This window comes from Gymnogyps californianus, chromosome 4 (assembly GCF_018139145.2).
Source record: "Gymnogyps californianus isolate 813 chromosome 4, ASM1813914v2, whole genome shotgun sequence".
NCBI lineage: Eukaryota > Metazoa > Chordata > Aves > Accipitriformes > Cathartidae > Gymnogyps > Gymnogyps californianus.
In genome coordinates, this window is record NC_059474.1 from 16,167,061 (window position 1) to 16,187,960 (window position 20,900).

At 36.7% G+C, this 20,900-nt stretch overlaps 1 protein-coding gene across 2 annotated transcripts in view; it reads right to left on the reverse strand.

Moving 5' to 3' along the window:
• The window catches only part of BOD1L1 (biorientation of chromosomes in cell division 1 like 1), a 39,000-nt gene that overhangs the window by 15,035 nt on the left and 3,065 nt on the right, over positions 1-20,900 (reverse strand). For both annotated transcript variants that reach the window (XM_050896648.1, XM_050896649.1), the window contains exons 4-14: positions 19,509-20,141; positions 18,871-19,020; positions 17,323-17,492; positions 16,123-16,246; positions 15,622-15,766; positions 14,872-14,947; positions 7,868-13,967; positions 5,684-5,751; positions 4,122-4,191; positions 1,473-1,516; positions 448-535 (exon numbers count right to left, since the gene is read on the reverse strand). In XM_050896648.1, coding sequence (XP_050752605.1) covers positions 448-535; positions 1,473-1,516; positions 4,122-4,191; positions 5,684-5,751; positions 7,868-13,967; positions 14,872-14,947; positions 15,622-15,766; positions 16,123-16,246; positions 17,323-17,492; positions 18,871-19,020; positions 19,509-20,141 — 7,668 coding nt within the window. The remainder of the gene's footprint in view (positions 1-447; positions 536-1,472; positions 1,517-4,121; positions 4,192-5,683; positions 5,752-7,867; positions 13,968-14,871; positions 14,948-15,621; positions 15,767-16,122; positions 16,247-17,322; positions 17,493-18,870; positions 19,021-19,508; positions 20,142-20,900) is intronic.

Below are 20,900 nucleotides of genomic sequence, written 5' to 3' on the forward strand. Positions count from 1 at the left end.
GCTTCTAGACAGATAAAAGGTTACACTAAAACTTAGTTCTTTCCAATCTAACTGAAGGAAGCATCCAGCCTCACAAAGTCTACTGAATGGCTAGATTTTCCTCTGATGATCAGCTTTCCTCAGCTTTATATTCCTTCCTTGTGTTTTATTTAAAAAGGATAAAATTAGTAATTATTTTAAAGACTAAACAAAAAAATTTGTTCACTTATGATAGAAAAAGGTACTATGATACTCTTCTGTGCAGTATTAAATTTGTTACAGTATTTTTATGAAATATATTAAGTGTAATATTAGAAGTTGTTCTTCCCAAAACAAGTGCTTTGGAGTTTGGAATTCCCCACATTCCATTCTTTCCTCCAATACACCATTTTATGGCCTAATCGCAGTAGGACTTTGTTTTGCAGCAGAAAAGCTTTACACGAATTTGCATAGTTCTGTATCACTTACATTTTTCTTTATCCATTGCTCCTGAAGATTTACACTGTATTCCTCTAGATCTATGTTCTTCAGTTATCTGGGTATCCAAGTTTTCCACCTACACATAAAACACAAAGACAGATAACTCCTTACCTTCTTTTTTCCACGAAGTTTACGAACACAGAAGGGAGAAAGTTTTTCCTACTTCCTACTTTCAAGTACAACATGCATTAAAATGGAAAGTAGCAGTATTACAAAAGCAGTTTATTCCCAGAGCTCAAGTAATGTTACTACTATAGGGTAGCACCATGAAAGAACTTCTGACTCATAGTATTTTCAGAATTTCTAATTGATATTTTTACTGAAAATAGTCTCAGTTTTAATTAAGCACCCTCCTATGTGCTTTAAAAGCAGTTTATCACGGCAATTCACATAAAATATTTTTGGATTTAAAAGGACACTCTCCTACATGCAGAAACAGAGGAAATATCTCACTAGCACCAGAAATGTGGCCAACTAGCATTACCATGTAGTAATAAATTTACTACTCAAGTTTAAGAAACCACAAACACGTTTTTTTAGCTTGTCATCTGTGTTAAATGTCTTGTTTCTGCTCCATAAGAAACACTTCACATTTGCAACTTTCCCAGTCATCCCTTTTATACTTATAAGCTCCAAATTCTTGTGAAATCATGGTAGACCGCATTAAAATAACAGGTTTCTAGTCCTGATCAAAAGCCCCAAGAATAATCCCTATTTTTGTCCCCTATTCTCAAGGAGGACAATCAAGTTTCTCTTTTCTGCCAGTTAACAACAGTCTTGAAATAGTCATAGACTGTGGAACAACAACACAAGAAGATTTATTTACTGGCAAATTTGAAAGAATAATTAGACATCAACCTACACAGCTGCACAGTCTCAATACACGTAGGCTCTGAATATACAAAAATAGTATTTTCCTTTAGAGAATATTTAATGTAAATAAAGTAAATGCAAGTAAGAAAAAAAAAAAGCAGCACAGACTTAGAGAGTAAATTTAAAAACCAAGAACTTACATGAAAAGTTTCTCTTTCCAAAGCAATATTCCTCTGCAGCAAATCTATTAGAAAATAATTACAAAAATAATCAGAAAAGCTAACCAAGAGCGAGGTATCATAGTATCCTCTACTCCACCTCTCTGAAAGGATTCCAGAGTACCTGAAACTATGTAAAACTTACTTTCAATGTTGGAAATAAGAGGCATCCAATCTTCTCTTTAACAATATTTGAACAAAAAGATAAAAATAAAGAATACAGATTTCTAAAGCATAGGACATCTGAGAATCATTTTATGGCTAAAATACAGGCAATCACGGCTGTCATCTTTGAAATATACAGTAACTTTGACATTTCAAATATAGTTCTAGCATTTGAATGAATCAGAATTTTATGCATCACAACCCTAGATGGCGGATCATGGGATGAAGTAAAACGCGATGAAAACTATGCTGTAACAGTATGCTTCCAGAGAACTAAAGTTTGCGTAATTGTACTAGTGAGACCTGTATCTGATACAGTGCACATAAGGAAATTGTCCAATTGCTAGACTCTACTGTACTCTGTGATAAAGTAGAGCCTTAGCCTTCCATATCACAAAAATGTGGAAAATAATTATGAATTATGGGAGCTGATGAGTGCTCTCCACTTCTGAAAAAATTCCATAACTTTCAAAGCCATTTCATATAGATACATAAAGAGAACCATAAAGAAGCTGGTCCATTGAGCATTCTACAAAACCCTTAAAGTCTGATTCATAAAGGCACTGAATTAATATTTTAATTAAAAAAAAAAAGCTGCTAAAACATTGCAAGCAGTTTTCCTTTCAGCTACAGTAAGAACATAAACCTATGATCCAATAAAACCACTCTATTCTACATAGAATTTTATATAATTTGTAGCTCATTCCTTAAATCTACATGTTTTAGCAACAATTATTCCACAGCTATACTGTTTAGTTGCACAACATCTTTCAATTTTTAAAGCAGTGTCAAATGAAGAGCTAGATCCTACCCACTCAAACAGCAATGATTTGTTTACATTCCAAGGAATCTTGGACTACTAAACTACTGTGTCTGCTGTTCATACTCATGACAGGACACACATTTGTCTTTTAAACAACTTCCTTTTACGTACGTTGAGCTATATGTATATATGCATGTGTGTGTATATATATATATAAAAAGAGAGATTATTGTGTGGTGGGGGAGAAAAAGAAAACACTCTCTACCAAGAGCTACAAAGCATTATTCTTCAGTGTGTGTAATAACCAACATGATTTACAAAACAAATGGATTTTTGTTAAACATTTTACATGGAACAAGATTATCACAGCTAGTTCAAGCTGCACATTTTAAAATTTAAGTACTGTCTGTCTGGGTGACTGAGTGATGTGAAGTGGCACAGTTTTTCAGGCACTTCAAAGAAACCTCACAGAAAAACTGGTTCAAGTTTTGGATCTACTGTCCTGAAGACCACATTTTTCTAATCTATTCTCAGGGTTTACATTTTCTTTCTTGTGAGTAGAGCATGTCTCTTATCACTTAGATGAATATACACCATCATTAAACCAGGTATGTGAATTTGACGTACCCCAAGAATAAAAAGGAATCCAAAGTTTTATACCAATGCTTATATCTCACCTTACTCCTATTTTTGTTTTCTATTTGGTAAATGGTTATTTTGGTATGCATGTCTAAAAATTTAGAAGTGAGCTTAACAGTGTGGCCCTTCATAGCATTTACGCTTTCAGCTGCAACTTTCTGTAAGAAGAAATGCATCTTTAACCTCTTTGGACTCTGTGTGCAGCAGTATCACTGGTACCTCTTGGAATTCACTTTAGTTTTGCTTGTTACTCCATTAACTGAGGATTAACTCTCATCTGGTAGTGTTGTAAACATCTTTGTAATGCATCTGGAGCACAAAATCCATCAAGATGGGAACAAAGTAGGGGTTTGTTTCTGCTTTAATACGAAAGCCAAACAGTCGCAACACATTTTAAAATAATGTGCTTTTGGGAAACAGGGATTTTTTTTTTTTTTTTGGTCCTATTGATTAATACATGGAAAAGGAATTACTGAGCACAGATCCAAGTTGACTAATTGAGATTTCTAGCTAGGTGATTACCTAGGTATAAGTGCTCTTCAAATTTCAGTGGATGGCCAGAAATATTTTAATCTTCTGGAGAGCAAGAAAGAAAAAAAAGCCCAAAACACCTCAACTCTTTCTGTAAAGTCTCTGTGACTTAAGTCATACAGTGCTTACTCTTGTCATATCCTCACAGGGCCTGTCACAACAGCTGAAACAAGATGTTCTAAGTTTATAAGGAAGAAAGTCATTCTTTGGGGCAGTTTCTGTATCTTTCCTGGGCAAACATTTTTCTGTATTTATTGATTTTAAATAGAATGTTAGCAGTCTACTTTTTAAAAATCCTAAATGCTTTCCACCTTTCCTTCAGCATATCCTATTGGAAGAAAAGGCTGACTGGCCTCCTTTCCCACAAACCAAATGCAAAGCCATGTGAGCTCCTAGAAACATTTCAAGAAGATTTCTGCAGGCTTTGCTTCAATCTCTCTACACATAATATATATCTCAAATCTACAACCCTCCCATCATAAGTAATAGTCAAATCAGTATGAAAAGTAAGTTGCTATCAGTATAAAAATTACCTTTTTGAAACTCTTTAGTATGAAGATCCACATATCCCTCTTCACTTCTTGGACTTTCAGGCTGTTGTGGCTAAACACAAAATCAAAAGAAACAAAAATATTGCAGACATCCAGAACAAGTATGTCTCACTCCCCTCCCTCATGTAATGAACAACACTGTTTTGTCACAATCTATAAAAGCCTTCGAAAGCTTTCTTATTAAGACAGCAGTAAAAATATTAATAAGGAACATTGGCAGAGCTAAGTCACATTACTGTTGAACAGTACAGTACCTAACCTCGACCTTAGAGTTAACACTGGTACCAGAGATTAGTTTAAAAAAGGATATCTCAAGAGAAATCTCAGGAAGTCAAGGTGCAACGCCTACTCTAAGAAGAGTTCCAAATACAAGCTATATTCCAGAAATGTTCACATATACAGAAAAATATGCATCTGCAATGTATAATAAGGTACAGTTCTTTTCAACTCGTGTTTTGGTTTTTTTGTTTGTTTGTTTTTTAAAAATTCAAGTTGCAGATCAGCTATATGTTACTGATGCATAGCTAATGCTGTATGGAGCTAAGTGTACTTAAGTCAGATCTGGACACTGTAAACTCAGATACAGTGCCATGTGAACATGGCTATACTGACTCTAGGACCACCTTATGCTGGCAAACAGTACAGGTGTTTGCAGGTGGAACTCAACTCAAATCAATAAATCCCACCAGACTGAAGTTGACTTGGATTTTCCTGAAGTGCATCCCAGGCATCAAAAACATGGTTCAGAAATACTCAACTGGTCTGCCCTGGAGCTGCAGCCAGGAGCCCTGTGCAGATCCACCCTTTCATAGATGCTTGGGAGTCTCTGAACCACATTCTCCCTCAAAATGCTTATTATCATTGGCAAGATATGAATGGATCCAGACCTGCATCTGAATGAAGAATTAACCCACCTGGAATCCTGGCTAGTATGGATCACAGCACAGACAGGCTCAACTTTGGTCTTACACAAGCTATAGGTGACCATGAGCCCCAAGACCCTGGATTATCCAGGATGCCCTACTCTTCTGTTACAGCAGATAATGGGCTGTAGGTATCACAGTACAGAACAGCAGCAAGTGTTCCTCAAACACATACAGAATGGGCAAGTCTGAAGACTGACAAGGGAGTGATACAATGAAATGAACAGCAGTGTACATTTACTATTTCAAAGCACTAAACTAACAATTGCCAACTGTAAGAGCTAAGGCATATATGACTATATTACAAGTACTATCACAAGCAACATGCATACAGTATGACCAATTCTGAAAAAAGCAAACTTGGATGTCATGGTCACAGAAGGAGCATGGCTGAGGGAGGGAATTGGTTCTACCACAGAATAACACGGACAGCCCACAATTTAAATGCCAGCTGCTTAGAAAAGTACAGCTGAATAATCTGAAAAGTGACCCTTCAAGAGTTTTGAAGTTCAAATGCCTTTTTTGCTGCACAAAAATCAAAAGGTATAGTAAGAAACCCTAGCAAGATCTATAACTAGACAAGAAACAGTAGAGTAAAAATTTTCAAAATAACGTAAATACCTTGTCAGTTCTCAAGTTACTTTCAAATTCCAGTTCTTCTGCCAACTTTGGTAAAGCTGCATTATTGCCTAATGAAATACAAATATGTTATTGGATTACATTATGCCGTATTTATCTCATGCTACAGTAGAATGCTATTTCTCAGTACCACCTAATGAACACAGCACATGAATTTAATCCCTTCCCGTAGGCAACGGAAACAACAGCAAGTCTGTCTGCAGCAAACCAGCTCAAACAAACCCTACTTGGCATCTACAAGAACACAAGTACTCCTATGTTTACCTTAAATACAAAGAGATTGGAAAATATAGGCTATCAGGATTTACCACAGCTTATTTATGAATTGACTTTGGCTTTTTTCTTGCTTTTCCTTTAAAAAACCACACCAACAGATTTTCAGACCAAATTCCAAACAGCAAATTACCTCTGTATTAATGAATGCAGAACTAAGAGTTAATACTAAGGATAATATTTTTCTTGAAGTGACAATTAGATCTAAACCCATAAGCTCTAGAACCATAACCACTGAAATGATCCAATTCCATAGAGACTGAAAGCTCAGTAGCTCCTGTTAGTGTCAATGTAATTTCAGAAAATCTTAAAACCCCACCCTTTTCATTCCCCATGGGAACAGCTGTATGCTTATAACATCTGAAAAACAGCCCATGCAGACAGCATCTTCATATGACTTCTACAGCCTTTTTGGACACCTATTTCAGAAGCCTGAAATATATATTATACACCTTTTCATAAACAAAAAGAAATAGTTATAACATGATAATTCATCAATGATACATGTGAAGTGATTAAACTACGGTTGTGGTCCACAGAATAAGACTACCTTTACCACTGGTACTTACAGAGGTTACATCAATGGACAACAAGGATTGAGCAAAGCACCAAGACAGAAATACCTTAGTGTAGCAGTTTACATTTTCATGGCTCATGTTCGTCTTGTGTATAAATACTGAATAACATTTTTCAAGTTTACTAGATCGGCATCTTTCCTTGACAAATTCCAAAGATCCCAAAATCTGCAGAGTGAGCTTTCTCACCCCAAATATCAATAACACTAGAGAATAAAGCCAACCTTTGAGAAACTGGACCTAAACTCACATTATAAAATGTTTTTTGAAATAATAGCAAAGACAGACATGAGAAGGAAAAGGTTTTAAAAGTAGTGCTTGATTGGCTTCATTCCACTTCCTTTGGTATAAAGAAAGATAAGCTGATTTCTCTACTATTTTTCTACAGTTTAATTTCTCCAAAATTTGTAACAAAGTCATAATCTTGACTTCATTATGGCATCTACAGAATTTATTAAGTTTCATAAACTTGGTGCTTCAACTACTCTGGAGGGTCAAAAAGGAGAAAGGCTGAAAATAGCAGGATGTTCACTACACGGTATTTTAGGAATTAGCAACCACGCAAGTTCATTTCAAATGTTACCTTCCAGAAAAATGGATCTGGAAGTAAAATATGATATCCTTAATGTCATATACTTTCATAACTTAAGTTTTCTATTTAAAATAGACACTATCATCATTGCTCACTTAAAATACTCATTTATTTAGGATGACTGTCTGATTCCTTTGTAACACAAAGGAGGACCATTTCAAGTGTATTCAGAACACAAAATTCAGCATAAGAGAGTAAATCTGAATATGAACATTAAATAACTATCCAGAGAAAATCTGCAGTTATGATTAAGGATGGCCACTCTTAACCTTCAAAATTACTAAGAAGTTACCTTTTTAAAATGTTGAATATATGTATAAATGAAATGCATCCTCTTTCCTATAAAAGCATTTTTGAATTTCAAAACATGTTAATAACAAACCCCATCTGTAGCACCACAATAATTACCCCTTGCAAACCACTTCATATATTAGCTCACCATTTTAAATCAATATATTTTAATAACTTTTTTGCACTCTAATAAAATTTAATTCTTTTCCAACATACCTCAGATAATTGTGTTCAGCCACTCCTATACTCCCAGAATCACACGCTTATTTAAATATTTGTCACCAATTCTTAAATATGTTATTAATAGTTATTTTGCAACCATCAAAGAAATCAGGTATATTTGAACAGTGTAAGTTATTTCTAACTATAATAATGGTAAAATGCATTTTTGACAGCTTATAAACTGAAAAGTTAAAAAAAAAAAGAAATCCTCACCTGAATTAAAGGTTGCGTTACTTTTTTGAAAAGTAACTTCAATTCCAATATCATCTATTTTGACTGAGTTCGTTTTGTCATCACTGCCATATAGCTCCTCTACATGCAACAAAGAGAAGTCACTTTTTTCCCCTAATTCTGCTTCTATTGTCACTTCACCATGGTTGGTATTTACAGTCACTTCATTTGCAGAAGCTAAGGAAAGAGCCTGTGCCCTAGGCAGGGGAGTCCTTATTTCAGAAAAGTCACTTTCTAAAAGCAAGTTTGAGTTAAATTTATAGTTCACGTTCCTTAGAGTCTCACTCTCTATCGCTGCTTCTGAAATCATGCAAGAGAGTTCTGAAGTAACATCCTCATGCAAAACATCTTCAGCTTGCTCATCATCCTCACTTGCCTCTGAGGAAGGACTTGGACTCACAGCAGTCTCTGTACTGATCTCCACGCAAAGGGCTTCATCTACACTCATGAGGTTCACTGAATTTTCATCTGTTTCTGTAATTTCACTGTCTACTGTGGTCTGAGATGCTGCTGATTCTCCCCTCACACCACTCTCATGGGTCTCGTTCTCTCTACCAATGAGAAGCAAAGGATTACTGCTTTTTTCTGGGTCTGTAGTCGATAGGATGCATTCAATCTGGTTAGCAGTATTAAAGATTTCCTCACTTTTGTCTTTTACTTCTGTACTTTCAGCAGCAAGTTGACTTTCATCTATGACAGTAAAGGTGAAGAGACTATCACATTCTTCCATTGTGCTCAGAGTGATCACTGCCCCCTCCTCCTTATCTCCTATACTTGAAGCAGCGTGTTGATCTTCAGCATTGGTGGCAACCCTCAGCACAGGAGCTCCACATTCTCCCACAAAAATCACAGAACCTTTGCTTTTTGCATCTGCATTGAAAGCAGCTAGTCCAAACTGTTCATCTACAGTTGCAGTGGTCTCCACAATCTTACATTCCTCTGATGCATTTGGAGAGATAATGGCATCTTCATCTCCTTCTGCTACAATGAGCTGACTTTCAGCTTGTGGTGCTGCACTGATCAGGACTATCTCACATTCTTCTGTCATGCTTGTAGTGATCACAGCAGCTTCATATCTTCCTTCTGTTTCTGAAGCAGTGAGTTTGTTTTCGTCTTGCATAGCTACACTAGATACAGGAGCTTCAAAACATTCTGCTGTACTTGTAGAGATCATTACCGTCTCATTTTTTGACTCCGTGTCTGATATATGTTGAATCGCCTCTTCTGTGACGTCACCAGACATTAGGATTACTTGTTCTTCCACAACACTTGTGGAAATCATAGCACACTCATCTTTTTCTTCCTTATTGCTAGCAGTTGGGTGACTTCCATCATCATCATCTCCTCCTGCACTGGATTCACTAGGCATGGGAACCTCATATATTCCCATATCTATAGAAACCATAGCATTCTCATTTATTTCTTCTGTTTTCACAGAGGGGAGCTGACCATCATATTCAATAGCTGCACTTGACATAGGAGCCTCAAATTCTTCCACAATACTGGTGGAAATCATAGTGCACTCATCTTTCTCCTGCTTACTGCTAAAAGTATGCACACACTCTTTAAACTCTGTAGCTGTACTGGGCATAGGCACCTCCGTGTCTTCAGTGTCTGTTAAGATCATAGAGCTTTCCCCACTTTCATTTGCTCTTGCAACAGCAAGTGGACCTTCCTCAGCATCCATGGCTGAATGTAAGGGAGCATCACTTTCTTCCACTGTACTGGTAGAGATGATATCACCTTTTACTTTTTCTTCTCTGTCAGCAGGAATAAGAGAACTCTCATCTTCCTTTGGAACTGCACTACTTATAGACGCATCAAGTTCTCTGCTGTCAAAGGAAGTCATGGCATTCTCATGTTCATCTTCAGCACCAGACGGACTCTTCTCTTGCACTGCCATAGCACTAGTCATGGGACCCTCACATTCCTCAGCATCTAAGGGAATCAAGGTACCTTCATGTGTTCCTATATGCGCAGTCAAGGCACCCTCATCTGCAGCGCTTGCACTGGTTACACTGCTTTCAACAATCCCTTTGTCATTTTTGCAGTTTGTGCCACAATTAGCTTCTTTCTCTGCACTCGTCATGCTGTCAACAGTAAGCTTATTTATATTTGTGCCAGCCACTCCTGACTCAGCTTCCATTTGTTCAGCAACTATGCAGATAATGGAACTTTCACCTTCTTCTGTACCTATACAAATTAGTGCATTTTCACTTTCCATTCCTGTACAAGTAGAAGCATGCTCATTTTCTTCATTTCCTCTTCCTGTACTGGTCACAATGCCCTCACCTTCTTCATCCTCCTCTTTGGAGCCTGTACTAGTCACAAAACCTTCATCATCACATGGACCTACACTGACCGTAGTGATATTGGCTTCTTCTTTTGCCCTTGTACTGTCCATTAAACTTTCACATTTTTCAGCTTCTAAACAAACTGCAAACCCCTCGTTGCTGTCTTCTAGCCCTGTGCAGACTACTGAAATTTCAGCATCATCTTCTGGAGTTATGCCTGTGCTGGTCACTGCGCTTTCACCATTTACAGTATCCTCAGATTTGTCACCACTAGTTCCAGTTGTGGCACTGTTGTTTGTGGCCATTGCAATACACGCACCAGTTACAGTGCTTTCTCCGTGGGCATCTGTACCAGTCACTGAGCAGATGATGAAGTTATGACCTCTTTCTTCTGCACCTGTGCAAGTCACAGTACCTTCGTGTTCTTTTACTTGGCCAGCTCTCACACCGCCCCTAAATTCACCTGAACTGTCACCGCTTGTCGACCCTTCACCTGTTTCTGTCCCTGCACTAGTTACAGCTCCATCGCTCTCCACTTCACCTAAGCAGGATACAGAACTTTCAAATTTGCCTGTATCTACACAAGTTGAGGTCTTTCGCTTTTCTTCAGAGCCTGCACTAGTCACAGCATCATCTTTTTCTTCTGCTCCAGCACTATTCACGCTGTCTTCAATTTCTACTCCACTTGCATTGACTGAATCCTTACCACTTTCTTCTGCATCAACCATGGTACAATCACCATTTTCTTCTCCTTCTGTACTTGTTAGGAAACTTTCACTTTCTGCTAATCCTTCAGTGACAACACTGCCACCACCTTCTTCAGCTGCTGCAACAGTACACTCACCAATATCTGCTCCTGTGACGAAACTGCCACCCTCACTACTTTTTACCCATATGCCTGTTGTGAAACCTTCATCAGCTTCTATGCTTGTGCAGATTACCGTCACCTCACTTTCTTCTTCTGAGCAAGTGGTTGTAGCATCACTGTCCTTTTCAGAATGTGATGTACCCTCAGCATTTTCTTCTCCTGTACTAGTGGCCATTACAGTGCTCTCAATGATCTTTTCCGTGCTAGTTCCTATCACAGTGGCCGGAGTTGTTTGTAGGCTGCTGTACAAACTAAGTTTACTACTTCCTGCACTAGTACCTACTGCATTGCTTTCGATTTTATCTTCCATGCCAATCACACTATTCCCTTCTTGCCCACTGGCTATAACAGAGCCTTTGGCTGTTTCCTCAGGAACTCTTTCAGGCACTAACACAGAGGAAGATTGTATCATATCATCAGTATCATGCACCTCGTTCTTTTCCACACTATCCATCATTGTGCTTCTTTCTCCCTTTGTGGAAGGATATGTATTCAAGCACTCTCTCTCTTTTCTTTTTAGGAGTTCTTTTGTTCTTACATCTCCACAATCTTGTGTTATGTCAGTCATCAAGTTTTCCTCTTTTATTTTCAGCTCACTTCCCCGAGTGCTTTCTAACTTTGCTGCTTCATCATAATCTTCTTGACTAGGTAACCCAGCTGTACTGTCTTCCATTGTCTGTTCATCAGGCTGGGGCACCTCATTATCTTTTTCTATACTGTCTGTCATAGTGGTGTTGTCACCATCATCTTTCATGACAGAACTCAGGACTGCACTATCTTGCTGTTCCATGTATACAACCTGTGCTGCATCATTCTTCAAAATGTGGCAGTCACTACCCAAGGAATCTGTAAAATCCGAGATAGCCATATCCATGGACTTTGCATCAGCAGCATCTTCTCTGGAAGAATTAATTGCTAAAGGAACATCATCTGAATTAGAATTTATCACAGTTTTTAAATTCTTTGGTCTTCTGCTATCTTCTGAAGCTTGATCCTTACTGGGAACATTCAGTAAGATTCTACCACTTGTTTCATACACAACCTTCATTTTATAAGCCCCTTGTTTATTGGGTCCTTGATCCATGGAAGCTTGTTTGGACAAAGTGTCTAAGGCACCAACTTCTTTATGAGGGATATCTTCTTGTTTAACAGTTTTTTCAGCTGCAGGCAGAAACTGCGATTCACAAGCTTCAGGATCTGCCAAGCTGTGTTTTAATTCCTTATTTGAAATAGAGAGAGATTGTTTTTCTTTTGCTGCATACTCGGCATCTGTGGCTTGGAGTGAGTTTTGAATGTTTTTTCCTTCAATGTTAGATGCTTCTTGTACTTTTGTTTGTTTCAAATCAAGTTCCATCAGCTCTTCCTCATGACCAGAATGCAAGTCATCATTATTCATACTTGACTTTTGAGGGGCTGGAGCATGGCTGCTTTCAGTTGTGCTAGCTGATTGCTTTTCCTCTCCAAGTAAATCTTGGTTTGATATACTGCCTTTTCTATTTTCACAGGATATCTTCTTACTTTGTTTTTTATCCATTGCCACTGTGATGCTCAATACTTTTTCATGCCCACTATCCATTTCTTTAGTATCTTTATCTTCCAACTTGATACTCTCTTCCTTCTTCTTTATTTCCTTGTTGCTGTGCTTTAAATTTCTGCTTTTGTGACCTTCAACAGAGAACCTTCTTTCTAGTTTGGAATTGCTTAAATCTTTATCACCTCTAGATTTCTCTTTTACAGATCCCCTTTCTCCAGAATGTAACTTAACCCTGTGACTAAAGTCTTTTTGTGATCCCTGAGTTGATTGTGTGCCACTTACAAGCTCAAACTCAACACCACTCTCCTCAAAAACTTTGTCTTCATTCTTGGATTTGTGTTGCTTATCTGAATCATTCTCTTCCACGCTCTTATCTTTGTCTAGTTTCTGACCAGTCTCTTGTTTTGTTAAATTCTCCTGTAATTCTGTTTCAGATGCTTTGAATTGTTTACTATGACTCTTTGACTTAGACTTTAACAAAATCTTGTCTTCTACAAGGCTCTTAGATCTTCGTCTATCTTTATGAACACCATCTTCTTGTTTCAAATTACAATCAGAGTTAGTTGATTCTATTTCATGTTTATCTTCAGAGTAGCTTTCGCTCCTTCTGTGTGATGCAGAAGCAAGTTGCTTTGAGGCACTTAGGGAATCCTTCTGTGGCCTAGAATCACTCAGGGACCTTTTGGACTTGTATTCTGCTCTTGATTTTTCTGTTGAGAGATGTCTGTCTTTTTTATTTTCCTTACGCAGCAGTTCTTCAGCTTTTAAGGTTGATTCAGAAATATTTTTTCCATCTTTTCCTGTTACCGATATTTTCCGTTCACTTCTGTGTTTACTTTTTCTTTCAGATTTGTCATCTGAGGAAACCTTTATTTGTTGAGTATGTTTCTGACCACCATCCTCTCCTTTCAAACTTCTCTCAGATGAATGGAGTTCAACATCTTCACTTGATTTGTGAACACCATCTCCTTTATATTTGTGCTTTAAAGAAAGTTTATCTTCTAAAGCAGTTCTTTCCTTTTCATTTTTATCTCTGTAAGACTTAGCTTCTTTTTTGGCAGCATTTCTCATATGTTGAATTTCTGTGTCACTATCTTTTTTGGGGTGTTTTTCATTTTTAAATATGGATTTCTGCTTCTGTAGTTCTTCAGTATTGACTTCTGCTCTATCTAGTTGTCTTTTTGAATCCCTTGTTTCACTGTCCTGCTGGGCTCCTTCAGCCTGAAGAGAGCTGGAGGTTTTTCTTTTATGTTCTTTTTCTACTTTAGAATCACTTTTGCCTTCCTCAGTTGAATGCACCGATTCTGAAAGTCTTCTAAGCTGTTTAGAGATTTCACTTTTCCCATGATTATGCTTCAATTCTTTGGAAGAATTTTTTTCACAAGTCTACAAAATAAAGTTTTTATATATATAAGCAAATGTTGCACAGTTCCTTCACTACATGATCAAACAGAATAGTTAAGGGCAAACTCTCCATAAAAACAATACCCCAGAGAATACACTTCACATTGTAATAAAAATTCACCTAAAATATAGTCAGTAAGAAAATGACACTTGCCATTTTCATTTCAACTATCTGCCATTGTGGGAAAATCCAAAGAAACGGAAGTTAACCTTAAGCAGTCTGTCTGAACTTGAGTATCTTTTCTTTATAAAGTGATTTTTCTTTCTAAAATGATTTAAATGGATTTTAAAATGGATAATCACAATTTCAAGTACTCCATTAGTTACTTTGAACAGCCATTATGCTGTCTGCTTAAAAAACCACAAACAAACAAAACCAAACAACACCCCAAACCCCACAAGAGATAAATCTAGACTTCCATTTGAACTTCCAACTATCACTTTTTTTTTTTATTAATAATGTTGTTGGTAAAAACTCTCACCATAAAAATTCTCTTTCCTTTAGTGTTCGGACTACATTCAGTTTTCCTTTAACTTCCCAGTGAGAAGTTTAAATAGATCAAGCTCCTCAAGTCTTTGCATAAAAGACACACTTCGCTCTTTTTAAAAACCCAACATGCTTCACAGAATAGGGCTTAAACTATATCTCATGTTCTACTACAACACGCATCAGCACCGAATACATAGACTGTATATTCTAGTGGCTACTGGAATTCAGAAAACTTTACTACAGCAATGTCAGATCACTAACGCAACTGAAAGAACTAGCAGGAAAAAACTAATTCATAAGAACGAATGCAATATTATGCAGTTTGGTATGGACATACGAACAAGTACTATTACAATTAAAAAGGAAGAGCATAAGGTTTATATTTGAGACATATACCTCATTTGTCTTTTGCATTTCTTTAGAATCTTCTTCAGATGGCTCATATTTCTTCTTGCAGCCATCTTCAGCATGCCTGAAACAGGTATTTGGACAATTGAAAAAAGAAAAATCAGTATCAGCCTAACATTAGTTTGTAAACTTTCTGCTTTTAAAGCTGAAGGAGAGAGAGAAATGTACACTAAAAATACTGAAATAGAACATGATCACACAACTTTTGACTAGCCAATTTGTCCAAAATTTTTTCTCTTGGAAAATTATGTGTACCAATTTCAAATAAATCCTCTGGACATCAGTGCTTTAAAGCAGAGAATATTAGTATGACAATATTAGTACTACAGTTGTCCCTGTAAAATGGCTATCTCCTTGCACTGTATATACCCATATGTAGACAGATATGTACATGTGTATGTATCTATGTAAAACATCAATTTAAAGAGCAAGCCAAGCTGACTGATATATTAGATGCACAAACGTCTAAAAGCTCTCCATTCTCACGCCTTTATTACTATTCTGTGTATGAAAAACCACATAAAGGCTGCTGCTGCAGTCTGAGCTGCAATATATTTAAGCAGCTATAATTTGATTTTCTGCCTGAACTTCATGCTTATTAGTAACAAAATTATGTGAATATTTTAAGCGGAAATTGTTATAATGGGTAAGCCTAACTGCAAAGTTCAAAGGCATTTTTTCAATCTGCAAAAATGAATATTCAAAAACTTAATTCCTTCTGAGCAAATACATGAATACCTTGAATCTCTTTTTCTTTTTCTGCTCAAGGCTACTTTTTTTTCTAAAAATTTCTGTTCTTTAAGCACATCCTTAATGCTGGTACCAGTAGCTTTTGACTCAAGACTTCTTGATGAAGGTTCTTCTAAGTTCAAGCCACTTTTTCCTAAAATAATACACAAATGGTAAAATACATAAGCATGTCATTATATTACTGTTTCAGCTATAAACGTGACTGAAAGCAGTACAGAGAGTACTAATGTGTAGCAGAGAATACTAGTATATATAGGTATTCATTGCTTTTAAGCAATGTAACGATATATGAAAGGGTATACAAAAAGTGAAGATATGGAATTTTGCACTAATAATTTGCATTATACATTTTTCTGTTACATCACTGTTGAAATGCTGGGTTTTTAAGGGAAATTACTAGAGACCTATTACCAATATTTTAAGATCAATGTTTTTTTTCCAGAGCGAGCGAGAGCAGGGCAGCGGGGGCTAATGTTATACTTCTCATACCTTTGGCATTTTGATTTCCAGTTTTTAGGGATTTTGTTTTTTCTGCAGCCTTCTGTTTACGTTTTTCTTCAAGTCTCTCTCTGTTAATTTGTCTTCTTAGGAGTCTCTCTTCTTTTTCTTTGGCCTGGACATACAAAACAAGGAAAACAATGAATTTATCATTAGGTCAAAGAGTATTCTTTGACTACAAATGTATGTCTAAAACCTACAGAAAACAGAACATTGTAGCTTGAGGCAAACTAAAAAATAAATAGTCCTTAGAAATCATTACATGAAAGTTAATGGAATCCTCTAATACTTCTGTGAAGTGAAACTAGCTCAGTTCCAGTTTCATTGCCGCTTAACACTTCAGACTGAGGCTATGAGACCTTCTCAAAGAATATATCTTATTTTTTATTTTATTTATATATATAAAATATATACATAGTATATACACATAAAATATATATAACTATAAAAAAAAATATATTTAGCCAAAGGAAAAAGATCTAAAAGAACTGCTGCTCCCTCTTCTGTGCTGGTCCTTCTTCCACAGAACATAGTGAACATGCTTAAACCTCTCTTTCCATTCTCAGTGGCTGCAGACATGCTACAAACTACTGATTTCATGGACAGCAAGAACTACATTTGTAAAGAGATGATGTAATGAAATAGCCTGCAGTAGTCAACACAAGCCCGAACTACAAAAACCACCACTGAAAGCAGGCTGCAGAAAGATATGGGCTACTTTTTCCACCCAAATTGTCATTATATACATTAAATCCACTGAAGACCAGGTTTTTCATACGTGCAGCAGTTCTTAGCCTCCCTATCAAATCACTCAGTTGAGAAAGAATCCACCTATTGCTATGATTCTGCAAAGACACTGCATGTAATTAGTAAATCCTCTGTCAACACCAAAAGACTGTTCATTTTAGAGTGGGGGGGAAAAAGATGGAAAAGTGTGTTATTGCTTCCACCACCAGAAGCCTTCAAACTATAACCAGAGTGCTTCATTGGAGACCAGATCATACAATACTAGCGAAGTCTGAAGGAGGGGCAGTTGTAACACAAGGGGAAGGGGGGGGGGTGAAGGGGGAGGGGGAAGTGAGAAGAAACAGAAGACTCCCCCTCACAATCCACCACCAAATAAGAAGTGGAATTTCTGTGCTGAAAAGTTTAAGGAGTCAGAATGCGAGCAGTAACAAAATCCATACTTACAATGGACTGACGGCGTTGTTCTACAGTTCGTTCATCATCAGAATCACTGAAGTATTTGGAGTACAAGAAAGGCTTGCGAACATAAGCATGACGAACAGGCTTGGCTTTCCCATCACTCAGCTCATTAGCATGAGGCTTTGTCTTACTCTGACTGTTTTTCTCCTCTTCATCTGAAGAAAGATTAGTGAAGTGTAGACATACATTAATAAATTAGGGCAGTGCTTTCAATGTAACTTTTGAGGAGGCAAAGCTACTCAAAATGTATTAACGATTATTTATTCTAAAAACATAAACAGTTTAAAAAAATCAAACCCTTTAACATCAAAATATCACTAGATTATGAAAATCTGAAAGGTATATTCATGTGTTTGTGCACACCATTCAGCCAAAATATTGCAAGACACAAACCCCAGAATAAAGTGGGGTACAATTGGGCTTACCCTCTGGCCTGTAATCACATTGCCTTTTTACATATAGTATTTAGTAGTTAACACTGCATAAGTCAGAATATAATTTCTGCTATGTATTAAATAAAGCTTATTCCCTACACCAAAAAAATTTGTACAATATTTCAGTACGTTAAAACTATATAGGCTTACTGAAATATATACACAAAACACGTTTTTTATACTCATGTAAGTATTATTCAAGTAAAAATAAATAAATCTATTTCAGTTTTATCAGAATTAGTAGAAATAGAGCAAAAACACTTGTGCTCCATACTGTACAAATTATTTGTATCCCTGAAACATACTTAAGGCTTGTTTTCACTTCACAAATATTTAGTCATAACTGAACGCAACCTGTCATGTTTAAAGGTAACACCAAAGCCAGAGAATATGCAAGTAATTCAGTGCTGCTAAATAATATTCTTAGAGTAGAAAACATAAGCTCACAGCATACTAGAGACAACTCATTCAGGTACTAAGGCACTCTGTATTATGAAGTGGAAAGTCTTATCAACTGCAAAAGCCACATATCCACAGAAATCAGTCTGAGGTCTGCTCTAGACAAGGAGAACACAAAAAGGTAACCTAGTCAGTGAAAAGATTTGTTCTTTCCAAACTCTTAATGCTAGATCCATTCCTATTCCTTCTACTGTGGCCAGGTAGAATTTGGAAATTCCTGCAATCCTAAAGCTCTAAAACCAACCTGATCTGCAAAGTCAGCTACAAACACTACCCTGGGGTCACAAACAAAGCACTCCGATGTTATACCAAATTCATGGCAGAAGGAAGGAGAAAAACACCCATAGGAAAGTGACATATCCATCACCGTTAAGTGTTTTTGTTGCCTATGAAATACTGTAGTATTTACATTTACATAAACATTTACAATGTTTAGAATATATCAAGTTATTAATAAAAAAGTATTCAAAGTATGTCCACTACTCATCTTTCGTAATTGCACAAATACTATCCATTCCACATTCGAATTCTTTCTCATAAGTACAATAAAACATACTGCAAACCTCAAATTTATGATATGATGCACTCCCCAAAAGCATTGCATATTCTTTCTTGCTACTTAACAATCTAATTATTTTACCATCTGATGTGATCTCCCCCTCTTCAGTACTGTCAGAAATTACAGTCTCCTCTTCACTCTCCTCTTCAAAGGAAGAAAGGTCACTGGTATGGACAGAGCTCACAGTGATGTCACTGAGTGCATCCATATCTGAATCTACTGACGTATTTTCTTGCAAAGGAAATAATAGAAAGAAAGGGCTGTAATGCAGCAGACTGTATTTGAGAATTTTTTCTTACCAAAACAGTGATTTTGCCTCTGAAAACAAAATTATCTTAAGAACAAGAAATAGGAAAAAAAAGTAATAAATTTTTAACACCTTAATGAAATGTTCTTAGGCTAACTCTGGTTTACTCAAAACAAAAATCACCCTGAGGTATAACTAAAAACTTTAAATGCAGACTGGAATTGTTGAGAGAACTTGCCAGAGTAAGGCAGATGACATATCACACACTTGAGGAATTAAAGCTCACCTGATTCCTAATATGGGTACCTCAGTTAAGGGAGATGAACCAAGACCTAGCTGCGGCTAGCTAGACAAATTTGCCAGAACTAGCAGAGAACCTACATTCCAACTACACTTCTGATTCAACTCCTGAATACACTTAAAAAAAAACCCCATATCCATATTTTAAGGAAGAGCATTGCCTACACCATACCTTCTTTAGTTTCTTTAGCGCTTTCAGTTGTTTTATGTTTATTGCTATTTTTTTCTGGAACTAACTGTTTCACTGGTTCAGATTCTCTTGCTTGCTTTTCTTCTTTTGACTTCGTAGTATCATCACTTTTCTTTGAATGGTCAGACTTCTTGTCAAGTTTTTCCTTCTTTTCTTTTCTTCTTTCACCTTTTTCACTGCTGTCTGGTTTCTTGTCACATTTATCTAATAATTTACTCTTTTGATCTTCACTTTCCTGTTGAATTTCTTTACTTGTATCTTTACTTGCAAAAGTCAAATTATTAGTGTCCTTTGCTGAATTTTTTATTTCTTCACTTTGGCAGGGAAGCTCATTTAAATCTTCACACTTTGCAAAGTTTTCAGCCCCTTCTCCAGAAAGATCACAAATTGCTTTCTCTCTGTCTGGCAAGTCCTCCGCATTTCTCTCTCTATCAGTGCTACCATCCATACTCTGCTGAGATGAGAGTCTTTTTGCAACTTTGTCATTGTTCTTGGGATTTGAGTTCTCTGTTGAAGCCCTGGCAGCACTTGCTTCTTGGTTAAGAGAACTTATTGTTTCCAAAATGGACATTGCATCACTAGCTACGTTGCCACTAGGAGCTGTAGCAGAGACACCTTGAATAGTAAGAAAGCAAATAGTTTTAGTTCATCTTAGTTTCCGTAATTCCGTTCAGATAGAATGTTAAGCAAGTAAAAGGAAAAATAGTAACTACTCTACGTAAAATAAGTAAAATTAACTAAAAGGTTTGACTAATTTTGCAGTTAGAGATTTTGATTTAAAAAAAGAAAAAAAAAAAGAACAAGAAGTTGCATTCCTGCAGCAATTACGATCCCATTACCGGAGATCCATTTTGCTCTGTGACATACCGCTGTTCCTGAGATCAGTTAAAGAAAGCAGGGGTTCTCTATGGGAAGGATGTTCCGAACACAATTGTTGTTCAACTTTACCATCATCCTAAGTGGGATGATGACTCTGGAGAAGCACAATATAGAATACTGCAGCAGAAAGTCTGTGTTTCATACCTCTGGTATCTCCATGAGCGACATGGAAAATAGACTCTGCATATTGATTATATAACAATAGGACTATCAGAAATACCTTATCACTTTCCGATCCTCTTAGAAGCAACTCTGAAGATGGATGAGAAAGGGTTAACTGGACTAGCACTAAGAGCTGCAGCTGGCTTGTTAACCCACTTACTTTAAAGGAAGTGGGCCTCACAGGAAAAGGGCTAGGATTTAAGTAAAGGGTCTGGTTACAAATAGATGGACTGCTGTGGAGTCTCTTAGGAAGGGAAAGAATGGACAATTACCTGCAGGAGTGTTTAGAAGTCGATACCAGGCAACACAAACGAAAACCGTAAAGAAAAAGTG